Raw genomic sequence first — 17,620 nt, 5'->3', positions numbered from 1 at the left:
AGAACTTATAATTCAAAATTTTTTATTTTAAAAATGATTCTCCATTAAAATTTTTACTACGAAAATTCTGCTGCATAGATATCTTGAGCAAGGGAAGTATTAACAGTATGATCCCGCAGGAGCATAGTATGTGCGACCCTAAAAAAAGGGTTTTACCCCGACGGAGCAAATTCACAATATGCTCTCACTGGAGCAATAAATCTCTTCACACGACTTTGAGGGAGAATCTTGTTGCTATAGTGGGGCAATGTATTTTCCCCAATTATCATATCAGGGATGACGTGACACCTTCTTCACATTAATACCTCTGGTTCTCTTCGATCACGTTGTTTTCCTGTGTGTTTATCTCATCCTCATCGAAAAGGGTGCACTTCTTTGTTTCTCCCTCTTCACACTGGTGACGCAGCGTCTTGATTCTAGCTCTCTCTTGTTATGCACGCGTGTGTGAGGTTAAGGGAAAACAGGAGAGATGCATCAGAGATTGTATTTATAGTTAGAGAGAGTTTCTGTGCCATCTGCTTATAGTTAGAGAGAGAAAGAGAGCTTGTCTTTGTCTTGGAATAGCACAGCCCTTTTCTGCCATGGAGGCATACAAACAGTGGGTTAGGAAGAACAGAGAATATGTGCATTCTTTGGAGAGCTTGGCTAATGTAATTTCTCTCTCTCTCTGTGAAATCAAAAGTTTGTTTCATGTTGTTGCTTTGCCTATACCGACATACCATCCAATTATTTGCTGATTTTCCTCAGACAAGAGAGAGACCCACTTGGGTTGTCCTGCTTGTTATTCTATTTTCCATTGGAAGTTTAATATTCATTTGTTTTCTCTATGATTGATTCGCTTTCAGGGCTTGACATGGTTTCTCCCCGAGCGCTTCTCGGCTTCAGAAATTGCGCCGGAAGCTGGTATGTGTCAAGAAATATATGTTTCATATAATGGGTTTTCTTCTTTAATTCAATTCAATTTATTATTGATTTGGTTTTTTGCTTAATGTTTCTTTGATGATTTATTTGAGATTGGTTTGTCTTGATTGATTTTTCTTTAATGGGTTTAATGTTTCATATAATGGTTTTTTTTCTTTAATTCAATTCATTATTGATTTGGTTTTTTGCTCAATGATTCTTTAATAATTTATTGGAGATTGGTTTATGTCGTGATTGCTTATTCTTGGGTTTTCTAGTTACTGCAATTGTGGGTGTTATAACTGCAATTAACGAGCATATAATTGAAACCTCTGGTGCCCAAATGAGAATGGGCCCTCAAGAGCCTACATTTCCTTGGTCCTTATGCATATCTACAGTCAAGGACTTGGAGACCTTGGTTGAAGTTGTTGCCCAACAATATTATGGAGATGACAAGAAGTGGAATTTCATTGCTGTTACAGAGGCCTCCAAGTAAGGGTTACAGAGAGTTCTCTTTGTACATAACTCTCCCCCCTCTCTCCACTTGCTTTTGGTGGGACTTCATGTTTGTTCAGTTCCTTATTGCGCTTTACTTGCTTGATTTACTAGAATCTATCTCTATTTTATTCAATGTTTTGGAACTTTGCCTGAACTGAGTTACTCAGCCCGAGTTCAAGTACTTGGACTAGGATGAGTCCTGTACACATCCAAAACATGCCCAATATTTCAATTTTTTTTTCCTTTTTTGTGAACAATTAAAAATCAGCAAAAACTAAAGTAAGTATTAGAAACCATTGAAAGTCAATAAAAGATAAAAAAGTGTATAAATTGGATTATTGAAAAAATTGATTTGTACCGTGACGTATTTCAGTAAATTAAAAAAGGAAACAAAATAAAAATTTACAGCATGTAATAAGAAAAGTTCCCAAATTATCTTAAAAACATAGAAGTCATATAAGAATATGTTTCTGATTCATATAATAATATTTTAATAAAATTTGTGATTTTTTAGGAGTTCTTAAAAAGGGTAAGTTGGGCACTGGAACTTGCCTTGGCAATAGACTGAGGCAAAGTAACTCACCTGACTCCGTCCGCTGAGTCCCTGTTTTATTTATGGTCCATTCAGGGATACAAATGTCTCTATTCTCTGGAGTTTCTGTTAATTTGTGTGCCTTGATTTAAGTGTATAGTTGCAATTTTGGGTTTCTGTTTAAATGAATATCTCCCATGCAGGGTGTTATTGCGGTTAATTTTGCTGCAACAAAGTGGATATAAGATGCTTTTTCATGGTGGGATGTCACCAAATGTCGAGGATCCACATAATTCGGGCTCTCAGGCAAATAATGGCTCAGGCCACCCTAGAACTGGTAATGTTCCGAATTATTCAGTGCTTCAAACTGCAAGGCCTGGTGGGTATCATGGGCCTGGCTATCCCCAAGGCTTTTACAGTTATAATCCTAGAAATGTAGAAAACAGAGCATTGTTTGCTTTGAATAAATTTGGGGAGAATGCGATGACGACGTCGAACCAATCCTGGTTGAATAGGCCTCACCATCTTTCTGATACAACCACCAAGCCTCCTGGTATGTTGACACATACTACTTCAATTTCTTCTTATTTCGATATTTTGATAATTTTTTCTTTTCTTTTTCATAATTCTTAGTTTCATGTACCATGGAGGCCCAAAATCGCATATACATAATTCTTCCCTCATTACACTTAAACCAGTTAAAGAATCAGACATGTTAGTCACCTCAGTAGATAATATTACATGTTCTCAATCCTGGTTGAATAGGCCTCATCATCTTTCTTATACAACCACCAAGCGTCCTGGTATGTTGACACGTATTACTTCAATTGCTTCTTATTTCGATATTTTGATAATTTTTCCTTTTCTTTTTCATAATTATTAGTTTCATGGAACTAATTGTAGAAGAAATTTGCACACCATGGAGGCCCAAAATCCGATATACATAATTCTTCCCTCTTTACACCCAAACCAGCTAAAGAATCAGACATGTTAGTCACCTCAGTAGATAATATTACATATTCTTTTGAGAATGTTCATGGTTTTGTATTAAAGAGAATAGAGTATAAAAGTTTGCTTCCAGGGGTGGTTGGAGGCCCAAAAGATCACCATGAACTTACTTTTGTCAAATAGGGCTGTCAAAGATGAGAATTCACCCCGGAAGATCGTATTGTCGCGTTCGACCCAAAGGGTCCAGAGTAAAGGCTGCCATGGAGGCCTTTCAAAGCAAGATACCAGATTTTGCCCATGCAAACGCTGGAGAGAAGAAAAGAGGAGGGGAACCGAGCAGGGAGTGACCCATTGACATTCGAAAAGTCGTAGTAGGGCACCCCAAAAATCTTGTGCGATAGGGCAGTGGAGGAAGAGATGAGCATTGGTCTCTTCCGCAGCCTGACATAGTGCACACCAGTTGGGAATAGGCAAACCCCTTGTTTGCAATTGATTAACCGTGAGAATCCTTTCAACGATGAATACCTTAAGCTTGGGAGGGGTGAGGGTAGACCAAGCTTTAGCAGTAACGGGGGCTGGGGCATGAGGGAAGGTGGGGGGTCAAGGAGCTTTTTGTAGAAGGAAGAGACTGAGTATTGTTCAGCAGGCGCTGGACACCAGATGATCTTGTCCTCCCTTGAAAGGGGTAGGAATGTGGAACGAAGGAAGGACGAAAGATCTAAAAATTCATGCATTTCAAAATTTGAGGGTGAACGTCTGAAGGTAGGAGTCCATGTTCTTGAAGACCCCTGGGGTGGGAAGCAGTCTAGGATTGATGCTTGGTGGTTGAGAGTGAAAAGGAAAAGGGAGGGGAAGAGGTCTTTTAGAGGGGTTTGGCGAATCCAAAGATTTAACCAGAACCTAATTTTTGTGCTGGCTTTAGGATGAAAATGGATATGAGTTTTGACGAGGATTAGGATTCGAAGAAGCGATCTCCAATTACCCGAAGACCTGCCGTTGGCTTGCAATTTGGCAGCTAGGAACATTGGTGGGAAAGTAGATATTTGTGGAGAATCACTTGCTGCCACAGATGGTTTTCTTGGGTGGTATAACGCCACCACCACTTGCCCAAAAGGACTATGTTTGCCTTCTTTAGCCCCTAGGTACTGAATGCCCCTGAATAGTGGGATAAGCAAATCTCATCCCATGAAATAAGGTGGATTTAACACTTATGATCATCACCGGCCCATAAGAAATTTCTCGTTAGCTACTTGAGCAGAGAGTGAATGGACGCTGGCATAAGGAATAGTGACATCTGGTAAATGGGAACATTAGAGAGAGTAGCCTTAATGAGGGTGACTCGCCTAGCAGTAGAGAGGTAATGGCCCTTCCAAATTGCGTACTTGCGATCAAATTTGTTGATGATGTGGGCCCATAGGCTATGTTTAGGTTTGCCTTGGTAAAGTGGAAGGCCAAGGTAAGTGGAGGGAAGGCTTTCTAAAAGATGGTCCCAACAATCAGCAAGGGCCTGGGTGGAAGGGGTGTCCAGGGCCACCCCTATCATTTTTGACTTGGTTCATGTTGATGCTTTGAACCCAGTTACCCATTCAAAGCAGTTGAGGAATATGAGTGTCGACCTCCTGGGAGGGGGCTTCGCAGAAGACCAACATGTCGTTTGTATATTGAAGATGAGTGGTTGTGGGGCCTTGGGTTGATATCTTGAAGCCACGCAGGAGTCCCGAGTGGAAAAGTCTTTGAATTGAGTGGCTAAAGACTTCAGTTACTATAGCAAAGAGGAAGGGAGAGAGAGGGTCACATTGCCGAAGACCCTAGAAGAGGGAAAAACCCCTTGGGGGATCCATTAATTGGGACAGACAAGTGGGGATTGCTTATACAATCATGGGTCCATTTCCTCCACCGGCTGTCGAAACCCATGCGAGCTAGGGTTTCGTCGAGGATCTCCCAATCGACATGGTCATACGGCTTTTCTCGGTCTAGTTTAGCGACCAGACCAGGGGGTCTCGAGAGGTGTTTAGAATGTTCATGGGCTATGAAGGCTCCATCGAGGATTTGATGGTCCTTTACAAAAGACCCTTGTTGGGGGGAAATAGCAGAGCCCAATACCTCTCTAAGACGAGAGGCGAGGACCTTCAAGAGAAGTTTGTAGGTGCTATTAATGAGGCTGATGGGGTGACAGTCTTTGAGTTCCTCGGCCCCTTCGACTTTGGGTGCAAGGTCTACGAATGTTGCATTGAGGGTTGTGTGTAGGGTACCTTGCTGAAAGAATTCCTCGAAGAAGGTGAGGAAGTCGGATCAAAGAGAGTTCCAAAAGGATTTGAAGAATGCTACAAGGAATCCATCGGGTCTAGTGGCTCAATCTTGACTAAGCTGTTGTATGGCCTGAAGGATTTCGTCCTCGGTAAATGGTCTTTCAAGCTAGGAAGCCTTCTCAGGTGGGAAGAGGAGAAAAGATAGGTCACCCATCAAAGAGATCTTTAAAGACAGTGAGGATTTCCCTTTCGACCTCAGGGGGCTCTTTGAAGATAGATTCCTCGACTCTGATATGCGTGATAGAATTGTCTCGCCTCCTACAGTTTGCGATCTTATGGAAGAAAGCTGTATTGCGATCCCCTAGTTTTAACCACTTGACTCGGGACCGTTGACACCAGTAAGTTTCTTCTTGTTTCAGAAGCAACTGGTATTCAATTATGCGTTGGACTCTCTGCTGCCTCTCGGCTTTTGTTAGAGTACGATGTTCTTTGAGGACATCCCAGTCCCTGAGAGGAAATCTTTGCAAGAGTGGCAATTGCCAGGTAGGTGCTTGCTCTAATCTTTAAAGGATCATTTGAGCATCCGAATTTTGTGTTGGAGGCAGTAACCACCCCTACCTGAGACCTGACAAGCGAAGGAATTCCACCACTGGGGGACTAGGTGAGAGAAATTTCGTTCTTCGAGCCAAGTTATTTCAAACTTAAAAAGGTTTTGGACCCCTCTGGGCACGAGCTGGGAGTTGTGAAGGATAGGGCAGTGGTCCGAGGTCGGTTTGGGCAGAGCCATGGCATGGGGTCCTGGGAAGGAAGCATCCGATCAGTAGAAAGCAGAAATCTATCTATTTTAGAGAGGGAGGGGGATGTAAGAGTGGTTAGACCAGGTGAAATGAGCCCCTTTCAGTGGGACGTCGATGAGATTGTGTCTTGAGATGAAATCATAGAAATGAAGCATCCCCGGGGATATCCTTGAAAGGGAGTTGCACTCGTATGACCATCTTGTAATGTTGAAATCGCCACTGATGGACCACCTTGAGGGAGGAGTTGTTGCAACAAGGTCCAGTTCATTCCACAATTGATCTCTTAGGTTTTCAGAGTGCGGGCCATAGACGGCCGTGAACTTCCAGAGGAGGCTGTCCGAGACTCTTGAGAGGACCAAGAGAACCACTGTCGCTGAGTAGGAGGTAACATGAGATGAGGAGAGGGCATGGAGAGACGGATCCCAGATGATCCATCACCCAACGCGCCCTCAGAGGGAAGGGCAATCCCATTGCAGGGCCTGTGGCCCTATCTAACCAGGTGAAGAGAGGGGGAAGGCATTTTAGTTTTGGAGAGTCGGAGGATAGTGTGACAATGGTGGGTACAAGTATCTCGCACTGCATTCCGCTTAGTCGGGTGTCCCAGGCCCTGAATATTCCAAGAGAGTATTAACCTGATGCGGTGGGTTGGGGGGGAGGGCATCTTGAGGAGGGATGCCTCAAGGACGAGTCTTTAGGGGTAGAGGCCTCTGAGGGGACAGTCGAAGGGGGTTGGGGAGAAGGTTGATCATAGCAGGCTAGTTTGGCAGTTTCCCTGCGACCTTTGCCCTGTGCTTTAGAACCAGAAAGGGAATCCTACTTGAGAAATTGGGCCTTTGTTGTGGAGGCCCTAATACTACATATTGAATCTTGATTCTCTAGAAAGAACAAACAACACAATATCTCTCAATTTTTACTTTTAAGTAACAGCTCAACACTCTATTAGGAAAAGGGCATTCCTTCTTGAGCAGTCCGATGATATAAAGGGAACCTCTTGCCATGAGTTTATCAAAGCCATTGGTCATGGTTCCCACCCTCCAACTATAAGCTTTGCACTTCCTCCAAACTTTGACGGGTTTTCCTTGGGAGGTCCATAGTAGAATCCAATAATCCTGTTAGCTTGCGTCATAGCTCACTTTCTCTCTTAATGGGCCAATTGTGGCCATCTGCTGGAGTATATTAAAGAAGCAGAACAATGTCATTTTTGAAGGCTGAAAAAATGATATATGATCATGGAAACAACGCGCGATTTGGGTTCTATGACTTCTTGGGCTTATAGCTTCAATGAACTACTGGGGACTTGAGTAAAGGACTTGATTCAGGAATTGGAGCCAGTGACATCCATGAAGCCAAGAGTTTTTTGGATTGCCCTGCTTGAAGGGTGCCTTAAGCTTGACTTCCACTATAGCTGTGGGCAATCTCTGGCCCTTCAGAGTAGGAGGTATCTTGAGAGGATTGAAAGGTGTTAACCTACTCATTTTCTTGGATTGATGTACACCTTTGGTTCAAAATTTACAAGACTCCCCCACTGGGCCCTGAGGTACTATAGGCCCACTCGTGGTTCACAGCAATTTAATCAACCACGTTAATGCGCTTGAGAACCCCATCGGTGTCTCAGCCTTGGGGGTTCAGAAATCTGATGGATGAGATTCTTGAATGCCTTAGAAGGATGTCTTTTAGACTAGAATTTTTCGTCACTCTGCGAGGGAAGCTAATTTTCATGTGGATTCTTATGATGGCCAGATGGTCTTGTGAGAGAGTCTCTTTCTACAATAGACTCTTTTTCGTTGCTCTATTTCTTTAAATATGTGGTTCTGGTTGTAACTTGAGTTGAAAATTTTTTCTCGACAAGCTACCTTGAGTGGAAAGATGTATTTAATATTTCGTTGTTGTGTTGTGCTTTATTTTTCCAATTATCTCTGTAGTTCTCCATATTTGATGATAGCGGTTAAGTTTATAAAAAAGTAACTCTAAAGTGGCTAGGTTTCCACCCATTTGTCTGTTTACTTCGAGCCTCTTTGACGGTGCTACTTCCAGCCTTACTAGGTTTGTCTGAGCCTGCATCGATCACTTTGAGCCTATGCCGTCTAGATACCTTACTTCCTTCGTGCAGCCTCCTTATTCATCCACGAAATCATGTCAATGTTTCTATTCTCATAAATGCTGTGGTAATGATTCTGTTAAATACTTGTCCATGCTTTTTGGTTTTTCGGTTTAGTGCATGCAGTTTCAATTTGGACTCTAGACTTTTGTCTAAGTATACTAAATGGTACCGATCGCTTTAAAAATTTTAACCTTATGCCATCAATGTCCATGTTTGGTGTATAGGATGGTACTTCTTTTATAATAATTTGTGTGAAATACTAAATATACATACACAATGTTATGTTGCACATCTTCGATTTACTACACAAATTTTACACAGTTATTTTTGCTAGTGTTCTTCCAGCTCCAGCAGTAGCAAAGCCAACATTGGCTTCCATCTGGTCTGAGAAAGGACTTCATGGTGTACTATTTCTTCTTGGAGAGGTGCTCTTCATTACAAGGCCACTTGTTTATGTCCTATTTATTAGAAAACATGGAGTGCGGTCGTGGAAACCTTGGATGCTGTCTTTAGCTGTCGACTTTGCTGCAATGGGCATTCTTTCTTTTGTCACAAATGGAGGGAAGCATCATATTCTATCTAGCGAGGAAACTAATGAGGTTAGACTCTTACTTTGCCAAGAAGAAATAGTAATTGCTAAGACAGCAAGTTATCCATTAAGCATAAATACTTTTTATCTTGAATATTTGTTTATAAAAAATAAAATAGGAAATAATTTATTAATTTCCTGAAAGACGGAGAATGTTTAGGGTTCCTTTTGCCTTCTCAAGTTAGGATGCAAGGCTATTATAGTTTCAACTTCTCTCTGCTATTCATTTATTCTGGGAAAGTGATGATCTAGTTCTAATGTGGTTTTCATTATATGGATTCGTTTTTGTCATACAGGCTTCCTTGTATGTACTTATTTTATCTAAGTGGTTCTGTTCCTGTCTGAAATGATCCTATTCCTATCTGAAATGACTTCTTACTATGGGATTGATGTAGTTGAAAAGAAGAAAGCTGTTGTGGGCGCTTTATCTCTTGAGAGATCCCTTCTTCAGCAAGTATTCACGGTAATTATATAATGAAATTCCCTTTCGTCCCTTCATCGCTATTGCCTTTCTTTTTGGCACACCTTCATGTGGTTTTCTTGCTTCCTTTTTTCATTTTAGGTGCCGTATTGAGAACACTGAGAAATACTTGAACCCCATTCCGCTTGTTGGATTTCTTACAGGTCTGTGGTCCTTAAATTATTTGTATCCTGCTCAACCTTTATCTCTTAAGAGTCCTTGCTCTTATGCATTTTCATCTTGAATGTAATAATTTGATGTTATTGGTGTTCGAACTTTGATTTTCAAGTGAATTGTCGTTCTTTTTCAATTTAAAAAACTAATATTTGACTATCAAAACAATAAATTTAAAGTAATACTTCTCTGAAACAGTATCTGTTTTAAATTCTTCGTTTACTGTATGCAGCTAAATTTGTTGAGCTTATTATTGGTGCACAAACACGATACACTTACACATCAGCGTCATGAGAGCAATTTGAGGGGAGTCAAACATTATTGTGCAGATTTTGTGTCATCAAGGTGAGTTCTCTGTGGGTGAAGTAATCTGCCTGATCTCTCTCATGATGTCATGTAGAATTTGTGCCTTGCTCAAGCAATCCAAGTTCATTTAGTACTAAAATTAGGTATGCTATTTATTGATTTCTACTTATGCGTGTATTGATATCTGTATAATCATCAATGTATAGTTATATATAGATATAGCTCTTTTACCATTTAATTTTTTATTATTTGATATCCAGAAACCAGAAGATTCCATGTACTCGTGCTAGAGAACGACGATTCAATAAGATTCAACGGCATCATAAACTGATTGAATTATGTAAAAATAAGACAATAGGACTATAGCACTCATGGCTGTTAATTTACTCCTGCATATGAAGAATTGTCAAAGTGCTATATCAGGTGCTGCCTATTTAACATCAGCATCAACATCTAAAAGTGGAAATGGTGGAGGTCACCTATGCTAATCTGTTATTTGAGATAAATCTGATTTTGTGGTCCACCAAATGCTCATCATTGGTAGCACAAAAGAGCAGACTTTGGCCTGAAGCCATGGACCAATCTAAAGGATCGCATATCCATTTCGACCTGTCATGCAAGGGAACTTGATTGTCCCATATGACAATTTCTTTTTAATTTATATCTGTTTTGCATCTGTTGTAGCAATATTGGGATACATATGTTGAATGCACTATATATTTTGTACAAAACTAGGGATATTTCATGCATTATTTACAAGATTAGTGCATTTTGGTGATTTTAAGACTTATTCATTTAATGTTTATAAATTTTCCAACGGGCATGCCTCCATAAATATGAGATATTATAAAATTCTTCTGTCATTTGCATGTCCATGTCCATATGACATGTTTTTGTATTCAGATTCGGGAACCATAAAAGAGACATCTTATAATGGTCTGTGGATACCTAAAGAAAGAGGCGCCAACACTTCATTGTTGATTTGCATCAATAAGTTTCACATTGATTTTGGATTTAGTCTTTAAAGTGTGATATAGGCCATGAATGTCCTTAGGTTCTGTTTAAGTTCCTGTTCAATGTTTCTATGGTCGTTTTCTCCTACCTCTTATGTACAATAAAATCGTTGGTAATACTTACCATTATGATTGGTTTGTGGCTTCTAGGGACTATTAACTCAGTTTGACTTAGTGAAAAATACGTTCACCGTTTCATTGAAGAAAGAGGAGTAATGCAGGAGAATACAGGCCAAGGATGAGATAATTTGAAGAAGAGTGAGTTAATGTACAGGCTCTCTCATTCAAAGGCTAATGCCTGTTAAAGATGTGATTATAACCATTTCTTAAAAGTGGTGATGCTTCCATTTTCAAGCATCCTTTAGCCACTAAAGAAAGTTGCATTGGTAGGGATCAAACTTTAATCCTCACAAGGTTAAATGCTCACATTACCATCTAGGAGAAAGGATAGATGCTTTCACCTAATTAGTCTCCTTCCTTTTACTAATTAATGGGTCCGGTAAAGGACTCTTTTGCAGCTTGATACCATATTATGCGGATTACCTCTTATCTTTTTAGGTTTCTAACATGTACGAGGCCTTTGGACATACATGATGGCTAAGTTATGAGGTCCAGGCGGGTGGGGTGTTTGTATCAGTCTGGTGTAGGACCAGTGCTTCGCTAATAGTTTTAGGGGGCATTCTGATGTTTTATGTCTCATGATTAACATGGATGGAGCATCTAAGGGATGATTCTAATAATCCATGAATGATTCTCTATGATGGATTTGGTTATGCTTGGAGTTTCTGAGGCATATGGCGTTTGCTTAGTTCAATCTGATATCCCCCTTCCCAACTTCTGGTTTCCTAATGAATAATGCGGAATAGGTCCACAAGCTCAAATGGCTTCTGGTGAGCTAGAACATCAAGTCTGATTCTTGTTTTTCTGATTTTGATTTCTGGTTTCTCCTTGTAACAGAAGAAGGTGCAGCTATCTCCTTAGGCCACATTCCTGAACTCATTCTACATATCCTTTCTTTGGTGGTAATGACAGGGTTAGGATCCCAGTAAACGACAGCTAGCTTAGTGGAAAAGAAAAATAGAGGCAGCCGGGATGTGGCAGCTGCTTTTATTCGGAGTTTGTATTTGGGTTTACTTTTGGGTCTTGGAAAGCCTTGAAAGTTTCTTTGTGACTCAACAATCAAGAAGTTTGAGTGGAGGTTGGCTCTTTTGAAAGGTCAATTTTTCTTCTTGGAAGGGGCTCATCACTCTTTTAGAGGCCACATGTATAAATTCCCACTGCAATAACTCGGTTTTGGATGAGTATGTCAGCAATAGATTAGGCAGACGAACTATGAAGCGATCTCTAGTAGATCGGAAGTGAAAGGGTTTTAAATTCACATTGGTTAGTTAGGAGGTACTTGTGTCAAAATTCTGAAGAAGGATGGTGGTCTAGGGATAAAGAGGTGAAGAGCGGTGATAAGGAGCGAGATTAGTTGTTTTGGGAACTGGGAAAGAGGGATGAAAATCTTTAAACTAATTATCAAAGCGGAGTCTTTGTATGGGTGTGCTGGGTGTATGCCCTCTGTCAGAGTGTGGGTTGGCTGCAATGGTTGGAGTTCTTTTAGGTTTGTCAAGGGTATTAAGTGCCATTGGTATATTGCGTGGAGGATCTGTACTTGATGGCATCTGGTTGGTTGAATTTCTTCAGTTTTATTATGTACCACTTTCTGAGGTGATAGCATTATCCCAAAAAGAATCTCTTGGGTGATATCCTTGTTTACATTTATGGTTCATTAATTAGGCCCAAAACCAACCTGTTGTAGATATTATTCATTCAGGCGCAAGGGGATAGTATATTATGTGTTCAGCAAATAAGCGGCATCATTCTTGTCTACATGTGGTACTGCAAAATGATAGTCCATAGGAACCACCATATTCTTGAACTTCAATATCTCCGCTTCTATGTCTGATATACCTATAAGTTATTGGCAAAAGGTCAGAAACTATACCTGCTATACTCTGCCTCTTTTATCACCTTCCTATACCAACAATGGAAATATATCTATTGCAAGAAAAACGTTTGTGCAATTTTATTTTATTTTTTCCACTAAGAGAAAATTCAGCTACTTGGGGATATGTTATTTGGCATGGTAGAAAGTTTTATGAAATTATGCAGATTTACTGCTTCAAATTCAAACATGAATTGTTCTCTCTCAAGCTATAAGGTTTGATTGGCGGCTTATGAGTTTTCATAGGACTAGGAGTGAGTTAGATGAGGTATTAGTTTGTCTAGGATGACCTGATTAAGAATTATGATGCTAATGTCGTTTAATAATGGCATCTCTTGAATGGATGTAAGGTGTTTCATTATTCACAGACAACATGCAATACCTCAACTCAAGTATCATATTGATGAGCCGAACAATGTCTTCATGGAGAATTGTTGGAGGATGTGCATGGAAGACCTAGTTATATTGAATACATCTACATGATTGTCGGATGGAATGTTTGCCATTTCTGTGTTCTCTTTGAAGCCTTTACATTCCCAGATAAGTGTGCTTTGACTTTGTTTTGAGAAATTTTCTGATGTCACTTGGGCTTGCTTCCGACGATGCTCCTTGGGTTTGTTCCTTTTCCATTGGGACTTTCTCATTAGGCATCGTGGTTCTCCGTGTCTATGTTGATGGTAGCATGGTTATAGGTGAGACTTGCAAGTGTTTCTTCATCTAAGTAGGACTTTAAGGGTATGTTTGGTAACCCTCTAATATCCTGATATTACAGGATATCATAGAATCAAAAGTAATTTGAATTATAAAAGTTGGTGGACCACGTTTGATAAGATCAAATCATAGTATTTAATATCCAAATAACTGTCTAATATTTGAGTCTCCAAAATTCAGCTCTGAGTTGAAATTTTGGGATACTAAAATTTTATGGGCGGCATTTTGTTTCTCTATCACTTCACAGGGCTCTCTCTCTGTCGTTCACATAGAGCCTGGGTCTTCTCCTGTGCCAGACAACCCCTCTTCTCGCTCTCTCTCTCGCTCTCTTGTATCCCTTCTCTCATCCAACAGGGGTTGCCTCTGCTCTCTTTCTGCTCCAATATTGGCAATATCTTAACTTTCTCTCCTCCTCCAAAGCCCTATCAGCATTCTCATTGCTATCCATCAAATCCCACCTTCTCATCCCTTCTCTCATCCAACGGGGGTTGCCTCTGCTCTCTTTCTGCTCCAATATTGGCAATATCTTCACTTTCTCTCCTCCTCCAAAGCCCCATCAGCATTCTCATTGCCACCCATCAAATCCCCCCCAAAGGGTCTCCTAAACATGGTTTGGACGCAATAGGGTTTAAGCAGTGTCTGAAAGAGAAGCAAAAGCTTGGCTCTCTAAAATCATCCTAGCCTAATTTCTAATAATTTCCTGCAACTCATCAATGGCTTCAAAGGTTGTCGTGGGAAAATCACCGGATTATAACCAAAGTGGGTTTTCTCCAACAACCTGAGAGGATTATCTGCCCTAACGCCAATATCGATCTGTCTCAATCAAAACCCTCCGGTTCTTCTTCTTCTTCTAACTTTTTCCTGGCCATTTATTCTCTTGAGAACCTGTAGTAGAAGGTGAAGCACATCTGTAAGATGGAAAGGCTCAGTTACAGGGACCGAAGTTGTAGTGGTGCAAAGAAGCATGTATGGTTGGAATGGGTATGGGGATGGGAAAGGGGTAGTAGCAATACGAGAGTCCCACCAAGCAGAAGAGTGGCTACTGCAAGTACTGCAACTGCTGCTATATGTGGTGTATTTGGTGGGAGAAACATGCACACAATTGAGTGGAGCACTTGATCAGAGTATTTCAACGCTAGTGGCATCAAGAGGGTTTCAAAGTCCACACCAGGCCAGAACGAGGTGGCAAGGGTGGTTGCGGCATGAGTTGCTGGGTTTTTGAGGAGATTTGATATGGTGGAGCTTGAGAATATACACGGCAGGTTCGTGGCATATGGAACTACGGGCTTATAAGCTTCTGGGTTAAGATGGTAAGGGGTGAAAAGTGGCTGGAATCTAAAGTCACAGCAAGGCTAGGTGTTGCAATTAGCTTTGTGTTTCCACAAACTCCCACCTGGATGACAGTACATGTAGAATATGTTGGATTGGGGGTTGCGGTTAGCTTTGGGTTTCTCTTGTCTTCTAAGGAGTCTAATAATTTATATCTAAGAAATTACGATCAAACATACATCAAGATAATATATCATTCAGATATATAAAGTGGGCAATATCTTTTATTCATATTTTAAAAAATTAGAATATTTAAATTTTGTTTTATCAAACAGTGCCTAAGGTATTTCTGAAACAATGACACTTCTCATTCTTTCATTCCAAAGGCACAATTATAGACAAATGTTAGATTGCATATCCTTGATATTAATGTTAAACAATTTGGTTATGTTGGGCTTCATGTTTTAGTGCATGGTTATGTGGTCTCTGCTTGCTACTTTGGTCAGCTTAATGCTATGGAGGAAGTTTGTGTGGTCGGGTTTGGACCTAAATCTATGCAGTCATTATTTTCTTTTTTTGATAATTTAACAATTTGTATTAGTACACGTGCAAATTTCTACAGCTTTGTGGTCGTGCCATAATATACTAACTGTTAATAAAATTAGAGTACGTGGGTGTGGGTCTCTACAAAATTGTTAGCAAGTTTCCTCCTACGGGGGTAGTTGTTTAAATCAAGGAAAAATATCTCCATATCCTCTATTTTTAAATTTCATTTTTTAATAAACCCAAAGTTTTAAAAAATATCTTCCAACTTCTAGCCACTTTAAACCTATTTTTTAACCTGAACAAATGTGAGAAATACATGCTCTTTTTAAACTCAATCCCTTCTCTCTTCATTTATATCCCTCAAACTTCTCTTTCTTTCTCTTGCTGCATCTTTCGCTCTCTCTCCTCCCGTGTTTATCAAAACACATCTCTTTTCCCATGTTTATCCAAACACCTCTCTCTCTTCCAGTGGATTAAACAACATACTCTTTTTCTCTCTGTATATTTATTATGTATTTGGGAGGAGAAAGAGGGAAGAAAGATGGAAAACGTGAAGAGAGAGAGAGTGAGGGGTTAGAGATGGGAAAGATGGAGAGAGAGAAAAGGTATAAGGAGATAGAGAAGTTTGGGAGGATAGCTCTTAGAAAAGGCAAGTTTTTTTAGATTTGTTTGGCCTTAAAAAACAAATTCAAAGTAGCTAAGGTGGTTAGAAGAAACAAAATTTACAATTTTTTGGGTCTATTGTGAAATAAAACTTAAAAATAAGAAATCAAACATAAAAATAAGAGGTATGGAGATATATTCCCTTAAATGAATAGTTAGGTTTTGCTGCCCCTTTCTTTGGCAAGGGAGTCGTGTGGTTATTAGATTCTCTTCATGATTTCTTGAAAGTGATATGTAGCGAACTGCAGATACCAGAGTTACGTCAAAATTTGACAAACACTTTGAGATCAGTCAACAGGGAGTGGGCCTTGGCAAAGGTAGTGTCTGCAACTCCGGCTGGGGTTGAGAAGGTCATGAGTGATTCACTAAGATTGTTCCTGAAAATACCTCTTAGTGTCCTGGTTTTTTATAGAGTTGCCATCAAAATTTAACTTAGATAGGTGCTAACCATAATGTCGACGAAATGGGGTCTTTTAGAGTTGCCATCAAAATTTAACTTAGATTGGTGCGAACCATAATGATGACATAATGGGTATCAGGTGAGAACCATAATGAGACCTAATGAGGATCCCCTGATGAGCGAGAAAGGCTGTGGGGTAGGAGCTACATGCTTTGAGCCCAAAAGTTTAGTGGTAGATTTGCAGGGTTCTTTCATGGAGTTTGCACAACTTTCCTTGCTTCCAAAAATCCTCGTGTCTATCCAGCCAAATAGTCCAAAAGTGTGCTAATAAAGGTGCATGCCCTAGCAGAGGGCTGAAGCCATGAAAGGGCAGGGATGGCAACCTGGTCGGGTCGACCTGCCAACCCAGCGTTTCGACACAAACTGGGTCTGGGTCCATGTTTTGGACAATTGGACCTGGTGGGTTCGGTTCAGGTCCAAATGATGTGGACCCGTCCCATGTCGGGGGCCGGCATGGACCCTATCGGGTCAGATCCGGGTATTGACCCAACATAAAATACATAAAATTCAAGCATCCGAAGGATGCAAGACTATAGTTGCGTGGCTGTTTAGCTGCGAATGAATCGATGGTTGATGTTTTCCTCTTTCCCTTTGCAGATGGGCCATTCGTTGGGGAAAGGTATTCAAGTCCTCTGATTATGGTGTAAGGTTAAAGAGTATCAGTTGAATGCTGGCTGTTTAGAGTGTGGGGGTGCAGGGGTGGACCAGGCCCTTGAAGCCACAACATGAGCATGATCAGGTGGTCAAGCGCCTTAATGGAGAGACAAAAACTGTATGCGGTGGGGAGGGTCCAGACCAATGTTGTCAACTTTGCTTTGGCAGAAGCCTTCAGATTTTAGGCCTAGATGTAAGCGTAGCAAAGCTTGGTGCTGCTGATTCAGTCAGATTTGGGCTAGATTTAAGTTTGCCTCGGACCGATTTTTGCCAAAGGCTTCAGTGTCTTCGGCCTAAGCAAATAAATATCTATATTTTTGAAAGTTTTAAAATTGTTTCATTATTTATATATATTTTATATAAATATCTAATTTATTTATATTAAATTTTTTAAAAAATCCAACTCTTTTTTCGAATCGTCCGAAGTTTCATTTTTCTCACCGAATCGAAAAAGACTCTGAAATGAAACTACCAACATTGGTCCAGACATCATACAATTACATGGGCCATGCTTTAGTCCTCTCATCTTGACTGCCCATGCTTGCCACATGACCATGGATGGGCTTTGGTCTCCTGATTCACGCCCTACCTATGCCCTATGAGGAGAAAAAGGAGCACACGGTTTGAAAATCTGTTTGGACCGACCATATTGGGTAGGGGCCACGCACAATGGGTATGACAAATATGGTTTTTTCTCCCCTTCTCGCTCCACTAAACAACCGTTTTATGAGCAATATTGTAAAATATAATGGGTGTGATG

At 40.5% G+C, this 17,620-nt stretch overlaps 1 protein-coding gene across 6 annotated transcripts; it reads left to right on the top strand.

Annotated features, from left to right (window-relative positions):
• Window positions 1–207: 207 nt before the first annotated feature.
• Window positions 208–17,192, top strand: SSE1 (shrunken seed protein (SSE1)). Of its 6 annotated transcripts, none has more exons than XM_011630082.3 (9): window positions 208–650; window positions 846–903; window positions 1,179–1,392; window positions 2,134–2,483; window positions 8,371–8,624; window positions 9,010–9,077; window positions 9,177–9,238; window positions 9,481–9,593; window positions 16,804–17,192. In XM_011630082.3, the coding sequence occupies exons 1-8, from the start codon at window positions 582–584 to the stop codon at window positions 9,540–9,542; spliced, it is 1,137 nt and encodes a 378-aa protein (XP_011628384.1). In that variant the 5' UTR covers window positions 208–581; the 3' UTR covers window positions 9,543–9,593; window positions 16,804–17,192. The 6 variants fall into 6 exon arrangements, with proteins under 6 accessions (XP_011628384.1, XP_088702137.1, XP_020531388.1 ...); XM_088846011.1 differs by having other exon boundaries at window positions 8,360–8,624; XM_020675729.2 differs by lacking the exon at window positions 16,804–17,192 and adding an exon at window positions 9,815–10,332.
• Window positions 17,193–17,620: the final 428 nt, after the last annotated feature.

Source organism: Amborella trichopoda, chromosome 9 (genome assembly GCF_054954075.1).
Source record: "Amborella trichopoda isolate Santa Cruz 75 chromosome 9, AtrichopodaSantaCruz75HAP2 v2.0, whole genome shotgun sequence".
Classification (NCBI taxonomy): Eukaryota; Viridiplantae; Streptophyta; class Magnoliopsida; order Amborellales; family Amborellaceae; genus Amborella; species Amborella trichopoda.
The sequence above is the reverse complement of the archived record's forward strand: the minus strand, read 5'-3'. Positions and strand labels throughout refer to the sequence as shown.